A 16,043-nucleotide genomic window follows, 5' to 3' on the forward strand; every position below is an offset into this window, starting at 1 on the left:
AATTATGTGTTCCTACCTGGACATTCCTGTATGGGCTCTTGTAAAACTGCTGTAACTGGATCACCATATGCCATAGCCAGGTATTCTTCTGTTTCTCTAGTACGGAGTAGTTCAGTCCCAGAACCATCAGCATAGACAATGAAGAATCTAAATCACCAACCCATAAACCCAATCAGTTCAAGTATGTAAAACATATCATGAGAAAGGGGAATTCCAGGAAAATCCAAGCTAAGCTATTAATAACGTTCCCTTTAGAACACACAAAATGTATTGATTACATACCTGGGTGCATGTTCTCCATATATAACTGGAGTCTTTATTTCTGTAGGTTCCAATTCCTTTATATCAGAATCAATGTTGGCAATGAAGACAAATGTGCTGCCATCAGCCATGACCTGCAAAAAGGAAAACAAAGTCAAACCCCAAGTAATTTAATTTATAAGCATTGTTCTCCAAGTACCTTCTGGGTGCCTTGATAGTACACATACAGAAACTGCCGTCAACTGAAATTATAGACAGAACTTGCTTATTCTAGTGTACTGCTCTCATCCCTTCTCCATAAGTCTCTCTTCTGGCAATAAATTATGCATTAAAATAGAAAACATTGTTTTAATTTGAAGACATCTGAGGAGAAGTTGTACATTTACAATGCAAAAAAAAAAAAAAGAGTGGCATTTGGGTACAGTCCACCCAAATACTGAAAAGTTCAAATGAGGCCAGGGGGCATTGCACAAAACCAGTCCACAGAGAGAGAGAAAGAGGTTTCCTACTATCACTCTGGCATGCTTATATCAACATACACATGAATTGATCTTTAACTGGAGACGCTCACGTTAACAGAAGACCAAAATATGGAGCAAATAATAGAAAGTAGCATCCATGAACAAGGGGAAGAAGGGAGAAGTTTGGTTTTTGGTTTTGTCTGAGATGAGAAGACATCCCTTCCAAGTCCCCCTTCTGTGCTGAAAATGCTTGCACAAGGACATTTTGTCTACTTCTAATTTAATGCTTGTAATCTTTCCATCTAAACCAATGACATCAGTCCTCATTCTCTCAAGTGTGTGGATAGCTGGGTTGGTTAAAACAGGAGCCTGAAGAAGGCTGCAGTGGGAAAGAAGTGGAGCTGATTAGAGAAAGCCTGGAATACCCTGCATTATCCTCAGACTTGGCCTTCTTGAAACCACACACAGATTGTACACTAACTTTTCTTATTGGGCTTCTTGTGTCCTGGAAAGAGTTATGCACTTAGGAACCAGGCAGGAGGAAGGCATATATAGAGGTTTTAGGCTGTTATGTTTATCTGATGAGAGTTCATCTGATGATTAATGTAGTTGGAAGCAACAACTAACTGTCTGGACTCTCCTCAAGCCTCTGCTAAGTTTCCAAGGACAAAATGGAAATCTGGAGTCAACCAGCTATGATAGTTAAAGAAGTGACACTGAACAACTCAATAACAGGGAGAGGCCCAGTGTCCAATGCTGCCTGTTCAGGACCAGTTTTACAGCTTAGTAAACTAGTCTCATTGCTCACGAGATGAAAATCAGAGAATCAGAGCTCTTACTGAAAGACAAATGGGACAACACAGGACAGGAACAGTGGGACAAACTACTGTGCTGCCTAAGCATTTTTTAAAGGCTGCATGCAGTTATATTATCACTCTGTAACTTTTCTTGGGTAGGGAGATGCAGTCATAATTGCCTTTCCCAATTATGACTGCAGGGGGACTACATATATAGTGTGGAGGTCACCAGACTAGAGAGGGATGCTCTAATAAAAGAGAAGTAGGTGGCTTTAAGTTGTTCATAAGTTTTCCACAACCCCACAGTCACCTCTGCACATTTTGCCCCCTTAGGAAGGATATGGTATTAAGATTTATAAAACTTGGCTCATGAAGTAATTAATCTATAGTCCAGATACAAGAATATAAAATATTGCCTTTTAAAAATAGGAGCTTTTGATCAGTGATAAATTCTTTCACTCAGAAGAAAAATTGTCCTTCTTCAACATCCTCAAAATATCTGTACTGATTTTTTTGTAAGATACACATTTATTTCAATGCATTGCAATCAATTAAAAGTTAAATGATGACCCTATTAAAAGGTTTTAATCATTACAAACAAGTCACAACCAAACTTTATACAAATTCATACAATTACATGAAAAATGAGAATGGCTTCCCAAAGTGGTGTGCATGACACCTACTTTATATTCTTTTCAGTACAAGCTGAGGATCTTTCTATTTTTCCAGCATTTTAATAATATAACTTTTTAACTTTGTTTTTATATATTCCATTCTATTCTGTATGGCTGCTATGTGTCTGTGTCAAACAGTACCCATTACAATTTTAATTTAATTTGTGTGTCCTTTAAACTTTAATTTTAACTTTGTTAACCATCCAGCAGGCCTCATATTTGCATGTGGTAGGCATGTCATGAGCAGAGCCAGCTGAAGCCAGGAGTCGGACTAGATGGCCTGCAAGGCCCCTTCTGACTCACTGTTTCTATATTTCATATAAAAATGAAATAAACAAACAAATACACAAGAATATGTGGGGGTTACCTTGAAAATGTTTCCTTCAGGTTCCATCACTTCACAGGCAATGCTGGAGTTGTGTTTCATAATGTATTTCCCTATCTGCTGGTCCTCAGCATTAAATGTAAGATCACAGTCACTTTTGTCAAATGCTTCTGGGGAGTAAACTGCAGAACAATTTTCATCGATGAAGAGGCAGCCTTTGTTAATGGGCAATATCTACCATAACAATAAGGAAGGAGGTTAGCCAATCATTGCATATGATATGGAAAAGGAGAATAAGGAAGTACAGTAATTAATTAATTAATTAATTAATTAATTTCTACATCGCCTAACAGCCAAGGCTCTCTGCTTGGTTCACAACATATTTTTAAAGCAATGTAAACTATACCATTAAAGCATATTAAAACACCATAAAAGTTACCAAATAAAAATAGAGAATTATAGGTTGAGAAGACCCTGTCTAACAACCACCAGACCCCAGTAACTAATTAAATGCCTGCAGGAGAAAACAACTTTTACCAGACACCGAATTAATAATCTGAGTTGATACCAGGCAGGCCTCACTGGGGAGCGGATTCCATAACTGAAAAGGCTCTTTTCCTGTCTGTCACCATCTGAGCCTCCCTCAGAAGTGGCAACTGGAGGAAAGTCCCACAGTCTGATCATAGTGCCCAGGTAGATAAAGGTTGGGAGAGTCATTTGGTCAGGTATCATGGCCTGAAGTCATGCAGGGCTTCATAGGTCAAAACCAGCAGCATACTTTGATCTCTTGTGTAACCAGTCATTTTTGTGCATCTCTTTTTGCCCACCAGCTATTCATCTTCTTTTTATGTGTAACAGTTCAATTCTACATTAATTTTACGAGTTTTATATTATTAACTTCATACTGAACTTCGGATAACTGGGTTTGGGAAGCAATGGGGCACAAACAGAACACCTAGGCATAAAGAGTTGGAACATCTCTGCATATAATATTAATTTTAGACTCACTTGGTATGTTCCTTGTGGCTTTGATATAATTGAGGTTCCATCAGCAAAAATAGCACAACAGGTGCTGTCTTCACAGTTTGTTATGACAGTTGCAAAGTCTGGATTTTCTACACGTGCACACTTCACTTTCCTTCTGATGGTTTGGGGGTTAGTGTCTAGAAATGAAATCAAATCAGTATAGCTCAGAAGAGCAATTATACTGAAACACAAGGAAGTATATGCTGGGCAGTGAAACAAAGATATTTCTCATAAGAATGACTTTTGAGCACTTGTCTTTTACTGGAAAAGGCAAGAGTTCCTCAAGGCCATATGCCACATTTGAAGAGTCACATATGGTAAATGTCCGATGTTTGAGAGCTGTGAGCAGATGCCTATGGGTGCCTGCAGCGGCAAGCTGCAAAATAAACTCAAAGAGTCACAGGCATCTCCCAAGCATCAGTTTGGCCACCCTTGTCATATACTCTCAGGGAGGAAGTAGATGGAGGCTATACAGAGAGCTGGGGATAAAAATTACCGCCTTACGACACAGAAAAGCACAAATAAAGATTGAAATACAGCTTCTTGGATAGTTATTGCCCACCATGCTTATGAAAATTAAGATGTATTATTTATGCCATCAGTATTTTAAAATTCGAATTAACTTATGCTACTAATAAGTGAGAGAGAGAAGGAGCATACATAATGGCATGCCGTTCAATCCTACATCTGTCTACTCAGAAGCACGCCCCTTTGCTTACTTCTACGTAAGTGTGCATAGGTCTGCTACTGTAACCTTTATCTGTTGTCAGGAAATATTGATTTGGGGCCTGCTTTTTCTTGGCAATTTCAAGCCAAACATGGAGTGGAAAGCTAATTGCAGCATAAATGTCCCTGGTTGGCTCATGTGATCTTATTCTCAAGCAGTCTCAGAATTATCAGATATCCATTGGTTATTGTCACTGGATGGAAAATATATGCTGTTCAGGTCTAACTGTCCAAAGTTTTTCTTTCTTTGTTTTAAAAAGGGAAAGCCATGGTTGGGCTGGGGATTTTGGTTAGCAAAAAATAAAATATCTTTAGAATCACACTAACAAAAGCATGTATGAACCTTACACATTTGTACCACATTTGATTTTCAGGAGATCATTACTCTATCACCTAGATTAAAAGCTGAATATGTAAAATTAGCTGTATAGAACTATGCAAAAGAGAATTAACAGGTATGATCTTTGATGAAAAAGCACGATGGAGTAATGAACAACTAACACATGAAAATATGATAAAGTAATGAACATACAAGGAATTGCTGGCTATATTTGATGAAAATGTTCTCCTCTTCCTAAGCTTCTAAAAAACTTCTCCAGAGGTCCCCTCAACCTTCCAGAAATTTTGAGGACATGCAGGGAGGACAGTGTGGGAGGGAAAAATCACCCCCGTTCTACAAACAGAAGTTCTTCTGCTAGGAGGATGAGTTACTTGAACACCACTCTTAGGCCTTATGCTCATACCTGTTTCTTCATTATCATTAGGTACCAGTTCAACACAATCTTGGAAGAAGGTGGTTATTCTGGTGCCATCAGCATGATCTACGATCCTGTAACCATCTTTTTTTTCCACCACAACTACTCTATCTTCTCTCGTTATCATTACCTGGAATATACATGCAAAGAACGCAAATGAAGTTTTAATGGATGAATTCTGAACATTAAGTCAGACTCTTTTAATATTCAATTATCAAAAAACCTAGTTAAAAACGAATTAAGGCTCAAGTTCCATATAGTCAGGAAATTGGATGCAAATGCTAATACCTTAACAGATGCCTTAACAGAGATGTTCAGTGATCAGCAATGCCACAAACTGTACTTGTTTATAACTTACCCCCTTTGAATAAATGGATTAATGAGATTTCTTGAGATTCAGATAAATGGGCACTTTTAAAGCTGAGTTCATGGGATAAGGCAATTAAACCTAGAAGTAATACTATATCCCAGATTATTTATGTTGTATGTGGGATTCTCTTACCTACATCTGGCAAATATTTTCAGAAAACAAATGATTTGTTTTGTAAGTTTTGGGGTGAGGTTCCTTGTTGCCAAGATTATCTCTGAAAAGGATACAGTTTCCAGTTATTGGCATCTATAAATGTCATGTCTATAGATCTTAGACTGCGTCTTATTCAGCAACAACTATTGTTTCATGTCTAGTATCTCTCTAATAAGGGATTGTCTAATTTGGCTAACTGCTGACCCTGCAATGCATCAAATGCTTCTTTTTAAAATACGCTCTGGCAATGTCTGGCAGTCACGTCTTTCTAGGAGGAGGTCATTCTATGGATAAATTCTGCACTGGAATAGTCTTTAATATTTGCTAGTATCAATTATTTTATGCATGAGTAACATTATGACATTCATTTATTCATGAAAATTAATCAATAGTCAGTATAACTGAATATTCCATAACTGTCTGGCAGTTAAAAGACTGATACTACAACACTGACCTCCTATAATACTATGGATTGAGTTCCTTACAATGCTCTCAATATTTGAATAGGTGGCATATAGACAGAACCTTCACAAGATACCTAATTTGAAAAACTGGCCCATTTTTGCTGAAGTTTATGTATTATTGCTGGTAAGTTGTATTTTCATATGTATACATTTCATATGTATTCATAGCCATTAACTCATATGCACATGCATACAAAAAGTGGGGGACCCTTATCCTTCAGGTCTCCACATTCTCCTTTTCCTTTCAGGCCCAAATCCAGATGGGGAGGATGGAGTGCCTGAGACCGTGCGTGATTGCTCAATGCTCCTCTATTGTCATATGAAGCAGCTGACTATCTATGTTGCTGTCAACAACCTACCAGGTTGCGGAAAGGTAGTACTAGATAACCTGAGAGTTGGCTACCTGTGAGATTGCCTCATCTCTTATTTCCCAGCCTGGTCAGGAATATCTGTGGTACAGCATTTAGTGCTGCAGGGCCTGCCTTCTAGAATATGCTCCACCATTAACATTAGCCATGTTTTGATCTTTAGACACCTATTTGACTTACTTCTCTATGCTGTCTTTCCCTGAAGTGCCACTCAAAAAGATAATTATATCATTTTATTGTTGAGCATTGGTTATTTTACTACGATATTTTAGTGATGCTAACTATTTTTGAAATTTTACTGGAATCAGAGTACAAATTTGTGCAAAACATAAAATAGAGCATGAACACACATTTAGTATGAGGCATAATCCTTGTACAACCTTTTCCTATCACGCAGAAAAGAACACTAAGGGTGGGGGGCTCTCACATTGTCTTTCTATCTTCAGAAAGTCTTCAAATGGGCCTCATGTTTCCCTCACCTACTATGGAAAGGAAGATCAGGGATTAAGCCCTACACCTCTCCTTTCAGAGTCATATGAGGACCTAATCCTTTTGCTTCCCTCACTTGTGCATTCCACATACACCCAAATCCCTGATGAACAAACTACATGTTATTTTGAATTTATAGTTCATCTCTCTCTTCTTTTTACCCAAAAGTAACGGCATGGGACCTAATAAGAATCAGCACCCTCAAGGGGGTGATAGAAGTTTTAACTTTCTGCCCTAACCTTGTAATTCACATCACATTACAATGGTTGTTTGATTTGTTTTCGGGAGGGTAGGGTAGGTGCAGGGCAGCTTCACCCAGACTGGGACCAAAGCAGGGGTGGGAGAAATCTTCCAGTAAGCATATAGTCAGCATGACAGAGAGATATGAAAACTTAGGACAAATGATGCATTATTACCGTTCCATTAACTGGATCAGTGGCCTGGTAGGCCAATAGTGGCTTCAGATCAAGTCTTTCTGATCCCTTGGTGCCTATTTGAATGCCTAATGGGGTAGTGGTTATCCAGGTACCTGCAAAGGCATCTGGTGTTTGTTCTCTATCAGAAAGGTGATCTTGAGCAAGTAGTTCAGCTGCCTCAGCTTTTGCTGCAAGAGAACCCTTGGTATTTTTCCCTAGAGAATTAGAAGAAAAAGAAGTTTACTCACATACAATCATATCCTTCTAAGTGCTACTACTATCATCATTATTCATCATCTGTGGGTCAGTTGCAGGGCCAAGGTTTCTTCTACCACTAACCTCACCTCTCCCAAAACCTACACTGAATGACAGGCAGGGTCCCTGAAGTGGAAGACTCATTTTTTCCTGTTCATTGGCTGGTCTTGTCTAAGGACAAAACTGGTTTCTAATAATCCATGGCTATTGCTAAGGACAAAAAGATGAATGGAGGGGACCACCACAATCTCTCCATAGAATTGATTAGATCTAGAGGCTTTGCACTTGAAGGTTTGGGACCTTGCCCCAGTCCAGCAGGGCCTGTGACACTGAGTCTGAGGCAGAGGGGGAAGCTGCCGAGTCAGGCCCAAGCCATGGGAAGCCAGATGCCTGTTTTCTACCAGGGCTGGCTGTTAACTTAGCAGGGAGTCAGGTGCAGAATGCTGTGACAGCCTATCATCCACAGCTGGGAGACCTAATCTTGAAGAAGGCCCTCGCTTATTGACCAGGAACAGCTCCTATGTGGGCAGAGCAATATGAGAAGAACTCTGCAAAAGAGGGTGTTTCAGACCTTTCTCCTCCAGTGCGATGCCCTTTAAAGAAGACGGGGCAGAAGCATCCAGTATGACACAAAACCACCTGAGAACCAGGTGCATTTATCAAATACCTGCTAGTGAACGTTAGTGGCCATTTCCCCATGTTTAAGGTAAAGCAACCTGCAGTAGGCCTTTCTGGAAAAACCACAATGGTAACCTGGAAAATGTCTTGCTTTCTTTGAATCTGTGAAATTACTGGGACTCATTTTGTGTATTGAACCTAGACAAAGTGGATCTTCACTGGGGCTGTAAAGGCTTACACCTAATTACTGGAAGTACTGCAAGAAAGGTTTTATTAAGATATTTTCCTTGGCTCCAGGAAGTCAGGTTCTGATAACACATTCAAGAGACACTATTGATGTGATGAGGTTGCTATTGAAGAGTTCTTGAGGTTTCCTTGTCCTTTCAGTTGCTGAGAATCAATATCTTGGCTACAGCTTTCAATACAAGCTAGAATGCATTTTGGCATCTTCAAAGGGTGTGTGATACACTTATCTTCCAGAGTCAGCAATGCCAAACTGTTTTATTTATATCATAATTGTACTGATCACAACTTTTAATTAAATTAGGCTACTCAGCACCTGCTGAGAATTCCATTTTTTCATCTGGTCATTTGAATAAAATGTGTAATGATGAATGGTCTATCTTCACATGTGAAAATATGTGTGGATGCAATTTAATTTTCTTTAATATAACACAATGTTGATGGGTGAGCCACTTCGCAAGATGTTATCTTGTTGAATCATATGAGTATATTATTACAGGTACCTCAGGCATGATTTGAGCAGCTGCTTTTTTTAATCTAGTTAAAACCTAATGGTTCACTGACACTGTTTCTTTTTTTGCATTTCAGATCTGCAGCAGACATAGCTTCCTCTACAGTAACAGTTTCATTAAAACTTTAGAAAACCTATTTATTATAGCCTGTTCGATTAAGCCAGATTAGCTCTCAGAACAATTTACAAATCAAGAAATCTAAAAACATAAAACATACAATATGTTACAAAATATCAAAATTAATCACACTATATTACAGAATGGTAAAAGATTATCCACAATAACAATAAAGAGCACTAAGCTATATAATAAAACCAAATCTCACCATGATGACTAATAAGATAAAAACCAATATAAAATCCATGAATTAACAATTAATTTATCAGTTACATTAAACATTAAAACACTGGGAAAATAAAAAGGGTTTAACCTGGCGCCAAAAGGCGCACCTCCCTGGGGAGCTGGTTCCAGAGTTGGGGTGCCCATTGTGGCCACCTTCCTTACTTCTTTTGGAGGTGGCTGCCAGAGAAGGACTTCCATAGATGACCCTGGGTCTGGGCAGGTGTATATGACATAATATTTTTATTTATTTATTTATTAAAACATTTTTATGCCGCCCCATTCGCCGAAGCCTCGGGGCAGCTTACAACAAAAAATTAAAATAACATTTTAAAATATATACAGTAAAATACAAATATATAATATAAAACATACAATATAAAACAAGCCGCCCTGGCCAAATAAAATTCAATAATATTAACTTTTAAAATACTGCTTAAATAAAAAGGTCTTCGCCTGGCGCCGAAAAACAAATAACGGCGCCAGGTGGACCTCTCTGGGGAGCGCATTCCATAACTTAGGCGCCACCGCTGAGAAAGCCCTCCGCCAAGTAACCACCCTCCTAACTTCTTCCACGGAGGGCTCCTGGAGAAGGGCCTCTCCCGCCGATCTCAGGGGGCAGCTGGGCATATAAGGATGTAAACGCTCCTTCAGGTAACCAGGACCCAAGCCGTTTAGGGCTATAGGTCATTACCAACACCTTGAATTGGGCCCAGACTTCAATGGGAAGCCAGTGAAGCTGACGGAGAACTGGAGTCATGTGAACATAACGTCCAGTCCCCGTCAGCAGCCTGGCAGCTCTATTTTGGACCAATTGAAGTATCCAGACCGTCTTCAAGGGTAGCCCCACGTAGAGCGCGTTACAGAAGTCCAGACGGGAAGTCACCAACGCATGTGTCACTGTCGCAAGGCAGTCGTTCTCCAGATAGGGGCGCAGCTGATGAATCAGCCGAAGCTGGAGGAAAGCGCTCCTCGCCACTGCTGTTACCTGAGCTTCCAGTGAAAGCTCCGGGTCGAGGAGCACTCCCAAGCTGCGGACCTTGTCCCTAAGAGGGAGTGCAACCCCGTTCAGGACAAGGTTCAATTCACCCTCTCCGAAGCCCGATCCGCCAACCAACAGGACCTCCGTCTTGTCTGGATTGAGCTTCAGTTTATTGGCCCTCATCCAGCCCATTACCTTGGCCAGGCACCGGTTCAGTACAGCCACTGCCTCACCTGGATTGGTGGAAAACGAGAGGTAGAGCTGGGTATCATCAGCGTACTGATGGTTCCGCAGCCCACACCTCCTGATGACCTCTCCCAGCGGTTTCATGTAGATGTTAAACAGCAAAGGGGACAAAATGGACCCCTGCGGTACTCCATGGCATAGCTGCCATGGCGCAGAGCCATAGTCCCCCAGCACCACCTTCTGGAACCGGCCATTGAGATAGGAGCGGAACCACTGCAAAGCAGTGCCTCCGACCCCCAATCCCGCAAGCCTATCCAGAAGGATACCATGGTCGATGGTATCGAAAGCCGCTGAGAGGTCCAGAAGAACCAACAGGGACGCACTCCCCCTGTCCTTCTCCCTGCACAGGTCATCGTACAGGGCGACCAAGGCAGATTCAGTACCGTACCCGGGTCTGAAGCCGGACTGCAATGGCTCCAGATAATCAGTTTCATCCAAGAGTGCTTGGAGTTGTCCCGCCACCACTAGTTCTAACACCTTGCCCAGAAACGGGATGTTGGCCACTGGTCTATAATTAGTGGCCATCTCTGGATCCAGTGACGCCTTCTTCAGGACTGGTCGGACTACCGCCTCCTTTAAAGGGGCAGGCACCCGACCCTCCCTCAGAGAAGCGTTAACCACTTCCAAGATCCAGGTTCCAATCCTGTGCTTGGAATCATTTATTAACCAAGACGGGCAAGGGTGCAAAAGGCAAGTGGTTGGACGTACTCACCCAAGCACCTTGTCCACGTCATCGGGCCGCAGTAACTGAAATTCATCCAATAAATCTGGACCAGACGGCAGCGTTGGTGTCTCCTTTGAAACCTCTGAATCAATACTGGTGTCCAGCTCGTGACGAATCTGAGCGATTTTCTCCCTGAAATGCCTGGCAAAGTCGTCACAGCGGGCCTTTGAGGGTGGAATCAGGTCTTCCTTTGGACCTGGACGAACCAGGCCTTGCACCACTCGAAAGAGCTCCACCGGACGGCATTGTGAGGAGGCAATGGAAGCGGAAAAGAATCTCTTTTTTGCCACCCTCACCGCCACAGCATAGGCCCGATAGTGGGCTCTTAAGTGTGTTCGGTCAGATTCATCTCGTGATTTCCTCCACCTACGCTCTAGTCGTCTCCCAACCTGCTTCATCGCCCTCAATTCAGGAGTATACCAAGGGGAAGAGCGGGCTCTGCCCGGTGGGAGAGGATGCTTAGGAGCAATCGTGTCTACAGCCCTGGTCATCTCCCCATTCCACAGTTCGACCAGAGCCTCGACAGGAGCACCCGTCTTGTCAGCCGGAAACTCCCCCAGGGCCTTCAGGAATCCTTCCGGATCCATCCAGCTCCGGGGGCGGACCCACATAATCGGGTCCGCACCCGTACAGAGGGAGAAGTCGCTCTCGAGCACAAACCTCACCAGGAAGTGATCTGACCATGACAAGGGAGTCAAGCATAAATTACTCACCCTCAGACCACCCTCTTCCTGCCCCGTCGAGAAAACCAGGTCCAGAGTGTGTCCCCGTTCATGGGTCGGGCCGGTGACATGTTGAGACAGCCCCATGGCCGTCATGGAGGCCATGAAGTCCTGAGCCGCCCCGGTCAGACTAGCCTCAGCATGGAGATTGAAGTCCCCCAGGACCAACATCCTGGGGGTCCTCAACACCAGGTCCGAGACAGTCTCCGTCAGCTCAGGCAGGTAGACTGTTGGGCAGAAGGGTGCACGGTACACCAACAGAATCCCCAGTCTGTCTCGGTCGCCCAACACCAAGTAGAGACACTCCAGCCCTGGTCTCGAAGGGACAGGAAGTCCCGTGAGATAGATGGAGGCTCGGTAAACCAAAGCGACCCCCCCTCCCCTCCCCTCCGGCCGTGAGCAGTGCTGGACCAGATACCCGGGCAGGCACACTTGGGAGAGGGCAACATCCCCCCCCCTCCCGCCCAGGTCTCCGTTATGCAGACCAGGTCGGCCCCCTCATCCACAATCAGGTCCTGGATGAGGGCAGATTTGTTATTGACCGACCTGGCATTAAGCAACAGCACCGTCAGGCTGGAGGGGCAACTGACGAGACTCCCTGGCACCCTCTGGCTGGGAGCAAAACCAGAAGTAGGGACAGGTGTCAGCCATCTGTCCCTCCTTCTTCTATGCGGACACGTTAAGCTCCCACCGCTGTTACGTCCCTTGCCCATAACCACCTCAATGGCGGCACCCGTGCGCTCCCCAGGAAACATAAGCGGCAGCATGGCCAGGGACGACTCCATAAAACGATTTAAAATACTACTAAAAAAAAAAAATGCGTATTATATCAACCTATACATCCTGTGCCAGAAGGACAAGCAACACTTAATGTGGAAACCAAATGAGACAAGGCTGCAAAAATAAGATGAATAAAAAAGCAATTGCTCAAATCATTGAGCTGAAGTACATTTGGGTAAATTAAATGTTCATCCATGTGACACCAGTATACCCTCCTTCTGTGCCACTTTTTATTTCAAGGCTCTATCATTATTTGCCTGCGATATGAACAGCAGAAATGGGGGAAGGTAACATTTTTGTGTCATTTTACATACAGGAATTTTGAATTATACCCTCACCTTTCTAATTCTCTGGCTCCACAGAGCATGAATCAGGAAAGAACAGCTTGAGAATATTTCTTGCTCACAGTTTCTATGCTAGTCCCTGTAGTATAATGGTACTTACTACTCTTCTTGGTGCTTATTTCAGGAGAAAGCAAGACTTCTGTATGAGGTGTACTGGGTGGAGGTGGAGGTGGTATCACAGGGCCAGAATCAGGACTCTTGATCACTGTGCCATCAGAAAATAGTATCTGGGGAACAACATAGTGAATTTTTTCATGTTTAAATCCATACAACCAATGCAAGTCACGCTTGGTGCTTGGGGGACATTATATGGGAAAAAACTTGGTTGCCCTCATGGATTCACAGTGGAAGCCTTGTTTCCTTTTTTTTCTACACAATGCAAGAGCTCACTATTAACCTCTCCTGCAAAGCAAGGACATTTCTGCCTCACTTTTCAATGGCTGCACAGCTAGTTGCTCCAAGCAACTATTCATTGATTCAGAAAGTAAATACATAAACACACACAAGGTAGGCCTTGGACCACCTCACACAATTTTCTTGCTGTGTGTATTTTGTGAACGAATTATGTTCTCAACTGCATATCAATCCAAGAGGTGAGGGATCAGATAAACTTGCCCAGGAAATCAGACTGAACAAATTTCTACTTCATCCGTGTACCAGATGGTACAGGTTTAGGGTTAGGGTTAGGTGGGGTCCCATTCCTTTTCAAGGAGAAAATTTGCAGTTTGGGGATGTGCTTTTATCTATCATTGTATGTCAGCTACAACCTCAGTGGGACAGATGGATTGATGTCAGCTCTGGGAGCATGAGGCTGCCTCAGAAGATGCTTCGGAAAATGCAGTTAGTGCAGGAAATGGCTGCTATAACTTATTAGGTGCTATGATCATTTTATGCTCTCTGCTTTGCCAACTTCTGTCCAATGGGATTTTCTGATATCACATTCAAACAGATATTTGTTCTGCTTTTTTGAAGTTTATGTTTAATTAAAATATTCCTAGTATATATATAATTTTAATTATTTTGTTTTGTTGAAACTTACAATAAAATTTACAATTAGGGACAACCACTTTCCATTCATTCCCATTGCTGTCTTTGTGGCAACCTAATAATTACATTTATAAAATCAGAATTCAAAACAGTAGATACATTAGGAGATGCACAGTAAATTTCCAAATGAGATGTTGAATGCACTAAGTAAATGGCCCAACTGCAATTAAATCATACAGGAGCACCATGAAAAGGACTTTGTAATAGGTTCTTTTCTTGGTACTCCTGTCATGCTTAAAAGCTTTCAACCATATAAACAAGGAAGACGGCATGGACTGAAGTTATAGAAATATTGCTTCTATGATGACTTTTAAATGTTGTAGAAGTGACCACAGGTTTCTGTTCAAGCGACTAGTGGGCTGCCAAATTATTTGCTCCCTCCTGGTAGAGAATTTTCACCCTACCCATAATCACAGTTCAAACATTCAGGCAATAGTGTCATTAAGTACAGTTAGGGCTAACAAAAGTTTCTGCTTGACAAATATTTTGCATTCCTGATATTTAGCACCGCTAGGAAAAAAAAAAACCCCAATCCAACTACATTTAAGACTACATCAAATGAAGTCGGTTAATATACCTGGGTGGATCCATCCAACATGTATTTTACAACAGTTCCTTGTCTGGTAATAACTCTAGATACTTCCTGTTCTACTGGTTTCTTCACTGCTTTCTGCAACTGTGAATGCTTCACTCTTTGTGGATAGCTCTGTCTAATAAGTATTTCAAAAGTATATTCCTTGACCTTGTCTGCATAGTCTTCCTCTGTTTCAACCTCAGCCTTGCCTTCATTGGACTCATTCCTTATGGCACTGTCCATTGCAGATACATCAGCGGCTCTTCGTTCACTTGATTTGTCTCTATTTACATAGGCCTTGTTTGCTATGGCTTCATTAGTCTGGAGTTGTTCCATTTTGGCCTCTTGTATTTTGATTTCATTCACCCTGGCCTCATCCAAGTTAGTCTCATCTATTTTGCTTCCTTCATCAGCAATCTTGGCCTTGGAACCTTTTTCTTCAGCTTAAACAAAGCAAAACATGTCTTCCATTAGTAAGTTTGCAATTATTGCAGCAACCATGTAGAGCTCACTGTTGTATAAAATGTCAGGACTGGTAAAAGAATGACAACAGGATATTGTCCCAAGTTTATTTGTAATTTTAATTAGAGTGAGGGGCACATCAGATGGATGGCAGATGTTCCATCAGTTTAAACATAGAAAGGGACATTATGCATGTGTGTGGGGGAATCAGTTTTAAAAGCAAAAGAGACATGAGGGTAAGAAATGCAGGACCTTCCCTGCAGTCACAATTTACCTCTGCAAACCAAGCACATTTCCAGCAGCAGTATTTAGTTGAAAGAAAGTACTGGGAGAAGCTGTGGAAGGCAAATCATAAGAGAGGGAAAAGTTCTGTTTTACCTACACACCCCTTTGCTTTTAAAATCAGACCCCTGTACCCTTCTTTCACACAACTGGGGCAGTTCTTTATGTTTAAAAAAACAATTGTAGTCATATGTACATTGGCCCTGAAAGTAAACATCTAAATGTCTCAAGTTTCACTGTTAAGTTTCATTTAGGAGCAATGGGAGGCAAGGAAACTGGCAAAATCCCACCCAGACCTTCAGAAATGTCTCCTTTGTGCTCATGCCTTTACTGCTGATATCAGATCCTGCCCTGGATCCTTGTGTTATGAGAATTTCTGAGAAATTATGTGTTACTGCTGTGCTTGCCCTACCACTAGACTAACAATGCCATGGGCCAACGATGTTTCTGCTCCCACTGACTGAATTTGTCTTCTCTTTCTGAAGCTCCTGTGACTTAGGTTATCACAGGAGTATAGTTGCCACAGCAGTGCTACTCCTCCACGTGCTAAGCGGCTCTGCACAACATAAGAGGTGTCTTCATGAGCTCCCATTCTATGGTCCATGGCTTCACACATTACCCTGGTGGC

At 42.1% G+C, this 16,043-nt stretch overlaps 1 protein-coding gene across 1 annotated transcript in view; it reads right to left on the reverse strand.

Annotated features, from left to right (window-relative positions):
• SPAG17 (sperm associated antigen 17) overlaps positions 1-16,043 on the reverse strand; it is a 112,093-nt gene that overhangs the window by 34,678 nt on the left and 61,372 nt on the right. The window contains exons 28-35 of the mRNA XM_044449708.1: positions 14,675-15,114; positions 13,151-13,277; positions 7,286-7,500; positions 5,014-5,155; positions 3,527-3,681; positions 2,561-2,752; positions 283-395; positions 17-147 (exon numbers count right to left, since the gene is read on the reverse strand). Of these exons, the coding sequence (XP_044305643.1) occupies positions 17-147; positions 283-395; positions 2,561-2,752; positions 3,527-3,681; positions 5,014-5,155; positions 7,286-7,500; positions 13,151-13,277; positions 14,675-15,114 (1,515 nt within the window). The remainder of the gene's footprint in view (positions 1-16; positions 148-282; positions 396-2,560; positions 2,753-3,526; positions 3,682-5,013; positions 5,156-7,285; positions 7,501-13,150; positions 13,278-14,674; positions 15,115-16,043) is intronic.

The sequence above is a fragment of the Varanus komodoensis genome, unplaced genomic scaffold, assembly GCF_004798865.1.
Source record: "Varanus komodoensis strain SLA01 unplaced genomic scaffold, ASM479886v1 scaffold60, whole genome shotgun sequence".
Taxonomy (NCBI): Eukaryota; Metazoa; Chordata; class Lepidosauria; order Squamata; family Varanidae; genus Varanus; species Varanus komodoensis.